The sequence below is a fragment of the Myodes glareolus genome, chromosome 4 (assembly GCF_982192425.1).
Source record: "Myodes glareolus chromosome 4, mMyoGla1.1, whole genome shotgun sequence".
Taxonomy (NCBI): Eukaryota; Metazoa; Chordata; class Mammalia; order Rodentia; family Cricetidae; genus Myodes; species Myodes glareolus.
The window spans coordinates 67,401,509-67,408,119 of NC_142029.1; the positions used below are offsets into that span (position 1 = coordinate 67,401,509).

At 34.8% G+C, this 6,611-nt stretch overlaps 1 protein-coding gene across 1 annotated transcript; it reads right to left on the reverse strand.

The window, feature by feature from the left end:
* Nucleotides 1-2,534: 2,534 nt before the first annotated feature.
* On the reverse strand, nucleotides 2,535-3,491 carry LOC125388759 (olfactory receptor 8G50-like). Its single transcript, XM_048417076.3, has one exon. It carries the CDS (start codon nucleotides 3,489-3,491, stop codon nucleotides 2,535-2,537), a length of 957 nt encoding a protein of 318 aa, XP_048273033.3.
* Nucleotides 3,492-6,611: the final 3,120 nt, after the last annotated feature.

Genomic DNA, 6,611 nt, shown 5'->3' on the forward strand with positions numbered 1-6,611 from the left:
AACAGGAACTTCAGCAAATGAATTGGTTTTCCATTCCTATATTTAAATTACTTTTCTTTATTTAAGATTTATTTATTATGCACCCTCTCCCCTTTTCTCACCCCCACCCCAAACCCTACCCCATGCTCCCAACTTTTGCCTGGCAATTTTTTTTGTTTCCAATTTCCAGGAGGATCTGAATATGTCTTTCTTTAGGTTCACCTTCTTATTTAGCTTCTCTAGGATCACGAATTATAGGCTCAATGTCCTTTATTTATGGCTAGAATCCACTTATGAGTGAGTACATACAATATTCATCTTTCTGGGTCTGGGTTATCTCACTCAGTAAAGTGTTTTCTATCTCCATCCATTTCCATGCAAAATTCAAGATGTCATTTGTTTTACCTCTGAGTAGTACTCTAAAGTGTATATATGTGTCATACCTTCTTTATTCATTCTTCTATTGAGGGGCACCTAGGTTGTTTCCAGGTTCTGGCTATTACAAACAGTTCTGCTATGAACATAGTTAAACAAGACAGAGGGGGAGAGAGAAGGGAGAAAGGAAAGACTGGAGAGAGTTTGGGAGAGTGGGAGTGTGGAGATGGAGGAAGGGCGGATATAGGAGCAGGGAAGAAGATATCTTCATTGAGGGAGCCATTTTAGGGTTGGCAAGAGACTTGGCTTTAGAGGGAATTCCAGGTGTCCACAGGGATCTCCCCAGCAAGGTCCTTGGACAGTAAAGCAGAGGGAGCCTGAACTGGCCTTCCCTACTATCACACTGATGAGTATCTAGAATATCACTATATAATCTTCGACCGGGGACTGATGGAGACAGAGACAGAGACCCTCATCAGAGCAATGAACTGAACTCCCAAAGTCCAGTTGAAGAGCAGAAGGAGGGAGAAGATGAACAAGGAAGTCTGGACTGCAAGGGCTTGGGCCACCCACTGAGACAGTGTGTCTGTTCTAATGAAAGCTCACCAAATCCAGCTGGACCAGGATTTAATGAGCTTGTGATCAAACCGGACTCTCTGAATGTGGCTGACAAGGCGGGCTGACTGAGAAGCCATTGATAAAGCCACTGGAACTAATTTCTACTGCATGTACTGGCCTTTTGTGAGCCTAGTCTATTTGAATGCAAAGCCTCCTGGGCCTGGATGTAGGGGGAGGGCCTTGGACTTCCTACAGGGCAGGCTTCCCTTCCCTCTCTTAAAGAGGGAGTTGGAGGGAGGAGGGAGAGTAGGGCAGTGGAGGGAAATGGGAGGAGGGGAGGAAGTGTAAATTTTTAAATGGAAAAAAAATTTTAAAAAGATTCATTTATTATGTTAACAGTGTTATGCTTGCAGATATGCTTTCATGCCAGAAGAGGGTACCAGATCATTATAGATGTTTGTAAACTAACTTGTGGCTGCTGGGAATTGAACTCAGGACCTCTGAAAGAGACTGCTCATAACCTCTTCTTTTTGATCTAAATATTCTTGATTCTTCTTGTTTTAAATATTGAGGAATCCTGAAAGAACAGACTGGGCTATGGCCATGTGTATAACTTTTTGACATCCAATCGGATAAAACCATAGCAAGCACATTTATAATAAAATGGTTTTAAATTATTTTTTTTAGTAATCCTAACCCTAATCTAGAGTTTCCAGAACAAGAACATTCAGCACTTTCAGGTGTCCCTGTCTGACCCCTATTTTTCCTTCAGAATTGCTTATGAGTTCATGAATGAGGTTTATCATTATTCAGAAAACAGTGCCAGCTTTATCTTTCTCCCATGTGAATAAGAGATACAAATGGATGCTGCAATTAAAGACTACAACTTTTGAATCTGAAGCTAAGAGAGTTGAGAGAGCAAAACAAAACAACCACGACTCTACATTAAGAAGAAGAAATATGACTATAGAATTATAGGAAAATGAGGAGTATTCTTGCAGCTCTGTGTACAATAATGCACAGATAACCATGAAATGCATTGTTTCTTCTTTCCTCTTTACCATTGCCTTTCTAGTTTAAGATAGTGTAAATACCTTGTGGCTGTTGTGATGATACAACCTGTCCTCTGTTTACATATGCACTAATATAATGGTGGATACTTTTCAATAACCATAGTTACACAATATTCCTATTGCATAACTTATTTTATTACAATTACTTCACTTATGGAACTATTGATAGTATTTTTTGAAATATTTGCTAGTTGAACAAGGAGACCTTCTACAAAGGCAACAAAGAAATATTGCAGAAAATTATGTACACCAATCTTAATAAAGTTATGTTTGGCTTGCCTAAGCAGAGCTTGGTTCATATATGCAAATATAAACAAATAAAAAAGACTTAGGGAATTTTCAGCGGGTGATGTAGGATGCTATCTTGAATAAACTCTCATTTACTAAAGAATAAAAATTCTCCATGGGTATGAAAGTGGTAATCCACTTTTAACTTTGGTATATTTTTTTCTAAACAACAATGTGCTAACAATAGTCTCACATCTAGTGTTATTATGTCCTGTATGTCAGCTACATCTTCCAACGAAATGCAGAAGTTATACTCCATTGTTAATGAAAATCATTCTTTGTTGAGTGAAAACTGACCTTTTGAATAAATTTTTTAAGGGCAACGTTGACATCTTTATTTCTCAGGCTGTAGATCATGGGATTCAACATAGGCACAACAATGGTATAAAACACAGATGACAATTTACTTTGTCCCACGTAGCTGACTGATGATGGTTGAAGATACATGAAGGCTAAAGAACCATAGAAAATAGCAACAGCCAAGATGTGGGAGCTGCAGGTGCCGAAGGCTTTGAGTCTTCCCCCAGTGGAATGAATATTGAGGATGCTGACAATGATGAAGATGTAAGAGCTAAGAATGGTCATAGCTGGCATAAGAATGTTAAATGAAGCAAGTGACCATACTAGTACTTCATTGATAAAAGTACTAGAGCAAGAAAGCTCCAGTAATGGGAAAAGATCACAGAAGTAATGTCTTATTATATTTGCCTTACAGAAAAGTAATCTTATCAAGAAGAAAGCAAAAGCTGTGGCACTAAGGAATCCCATACCGTATACCCAGGCTATCATCCACAAACAGACTTGATAGGACATGGTTACATTGTAAAGCAAAGGGTTAGAGATAGCCACATAGCGGTCATATGCCATTACAGCCAACATGTAACATTCTGCAACAGCAAAAGCACAGAAGAAGTAGAACTGAACCATGCATTCTGGGTAGGAGATGACATTCTTCTCTGTCACAAAGTTCACCAGCATTTTGGGAGTAATTGCAGTTGACTGACAAAAGTCAATAAAGGACAGACTGCTGAGTAAATAATACATGGGTGTGTGAAGCTGAGAACTAAAGATAATCAAGAAGATCATGCCTAGATTTCCCACAACTGTAACCAAATAGACTCCTAGAAATATGAGGAAGAGGGGCAATTGGAGTTCTGGATTCTTTGTTAACCCATCAAGGATGAATTCAGTCACTTTGGTTTGATTTACTTCTTCCATTCTCTTCTGGAAACTCCATGTAAGAAAAAAATTCGTATAGAATAAAAATTTAAATATCCATTCTCTTATCACTCAGTGAATTTCGAAACACAATTCAAATATTTTTCAGGTATCTTCAATCAGCTGGCATTCTCTTTTCAATCTAAACAGTCAGAGATTTTGTACTCCTGGAAAAAGGAGATGTGTAAAGAAATAATCAAACAGAAGATTTCTTATTTGTGACTTTGTAATAAGAACTAGGTGTACTGGTACCCATTTCCTACCACATGCAAACCATACTAGCACCCCTTAGAGAGTCTTTCAAGCATTTGTCATGTCTTAGCAATAGCCCTTCTTTTTATTAGAAAAAGTTTCACACATGGTAAAGTAAATACGTCATGAAAAGACGTCAATAGCCAAACTCAAATTAATGGCTAATAAATTTAAGTATTGATATAATTGTTTACAGTAGTTTTTGTATTGTTCCTAAGTATGTGTGAAATATCAACATATTAACAACTATATAAAATGACAAAATGCTTTGCAATTTTGTAATGATTTCATGAAAATGAAATCGTTTCATGGAAGAACTCAATGGAAAGACCTTGTCACTGAAGGTACCATGTACTTGGTCACAGAACCTAAAGATATGTGGATGATACTGGCTTGGAAGTATCATCCTTATTGACTACCTTTTACAGGGTTGGAAGTTACCTTGGACACTACTCAAGGAGAAAAATGCTCAAAAATATTATCCAGCTGTGCACCTTGTGAGCTATAAGAACTTCTGGACAGGCAAGAAATTCTCATTAGTCCATTAGTGGCATGATCAAACGGGAATATTGAACAGTGTTTTGCTGCATAAATAAAACTTATATCTGACAAATTGTCAAACTAAGAACCTCCTAATATTGCTGCCCATCAATGCACTGCATTTGCTTTTTCATATTTCAGTTGTTTATTTTTTACTTTTTTTGTATAGATATTCCATGTACACAATGAACATTTTGCTGCTGTTATAATATCTATTGAACAAAGCACTGTAATGCCTACACAAAAATTCTGATTAATGTTTTTTGTACTTTAATTATTAAAACTTGAGTCACATCTTTTTCTCACTAAGTTAGGATGTATTTTCTATTTGCTAGTCTACTGTTTGAAGCCTATTTTGTTTTACATAAAGACATCACCAGAAACTTTGTATTTACTAATTTTTGTATGTCAATTAACTCTGTGTTTTGATTTTATTAACATGTGTCCTTATATGAAAACACATTTCAATTGATTTTCTAAATTAAAAATATTAATAGAATAAGTTATAAGCAGGTTAGCACAAAATATGTAAATTCAATCTAATAAAACACAAACAATCCTTATATTCTGGATCTTTTATGCAGCCCTGAGAAGACTTGAAGAAAATTCTGAAAAGTAAAGAACTCACCATAGAACATTTTAATATTCAACATGGAAAATAAATGAAGGCTCAAGGAGTGAAATAGAGGTTTGTCATAATACAATTAGTGGATTTCACATATAGAATTACAGCTTTGAGGACACCATTGTAGTTCGTAAGCAACTTTTGTCTACTTTGGATCATTTCAGAATTGACAGAAAATGTCAATATAGCATAATATTTTAAAAATGTGTGTCTTAAAAAGTAACAATAAGAGAATTGGGAAACTCTGGAGGTATGTCATATTCAGTACTAAAATTTCATCTAGAATCCCTCTGTGTGCAATAGTCATATAAACTATTAGCACGTATTTTAATTTTATATTATAAATAGTATATTTATTATTATTATTGATTTTGTGATTGTTTCAATGATATGCATGTTCATTGGTGTATGTCATGGTACACATGTGAAGGCCAAAGAATAATTTTGAAAAGCATCTTCTCTCCTCAATCATGTAGATTCTCAGGATTGAATGCAGGTCATCAGCATTGTGTGGCAAGTGCACTTACCGTCTGAGTCAATTTGTCTATCCAGTAAGTGCCCTAATTTCTAAGAGAATAATGTATGTAGTAGCTTTTCAATCAGATGTAAAACTATTATGAATATAAAATATGAATTAATTGTTTCCAATGTTGTTATTCATCAAAGTTAACTAAAATAATTCCAATAAAAATAAAATTTACCAATACAAAAATTTAAACATATGAATAGAATAAACCATGTTGCACTTTTGTTTATACTCTTAGACTTAGTTCCAAGAGAAAGCTGAATTGCCACAGAGTAGATCCAATTTTATTTTTAACGTTGCTCAAGGTATCATACATAGTTTTAAATAATTTGTTCTTATTCTATTTCAGGATATTGAATATTAGCATTATATCAACTTACCATATTCTAGACTCAGCTACAAAAAAATCACTTACATCAATTGAGCCAGTGCCATTAGGTTTTTGGAAGTTATGTTATATTGTAGATAGACTAGTAGTTTATACAGCCATTAAAAATATTAAAAATTATAAACACAACAATTAAATTTATTTAATTATAGAAGCTTTTACTCCATGCTAAACTTGGTGATTATGAATCACTTTGGAAAGATTGTAGAGATCTGCACTGCATAAAATATCAGAAAAAAAACTCTACAATCATAAAATAACAGAATTGTGCATTTGGGAGGCATTAAAATAAGTAAAATCAGTCTAATCCCATGCTTCAAAGACAGTTTCTAGCATTGCTCTCCCTCACCCACTTTTTGCTTTGCCCCAGCTCTCCCTCATTTTCCATCTCCATCTAAATATTTCTGAAGTACAAAGGAAATGACAATGACCTCAGGTCATTACAGCAGTAAAAAGTAAAGTGACATCCACTCTGATTTAAAGAACTCACGAAGTAAATCTGGAGTACTAGCATATATTTATTGGAATGGTGCTCAAGTATGTGATAAATTTTGCAGACAAAATAAAGCTAGCATGTAATGGCAGTGCATTTGTAATTTAATTGATTAATACTGCAATCTGATAGACTTAGGCTAAGTACAGGAATGTACCAATATTCATATTATTGTTGTACAATAAGCAAAATTTTGAGCTAATTCACAACCATAAAATCTGGAAATCAACACCTCTATTGAGATAATATTTATGATGCTAATTAATGTTATTTTTATATTCATAAAATGTTTTACT

Excerpts from the sequence above, each read along its gene's own strand:
- LOC125388759 (XM_048417076.3), bottom strand. The coding sequence starts at position 3,491 with ATGGAAGAAGTAAATCAAACCAAAGTGACTGAATTCATCCTTGATGGG.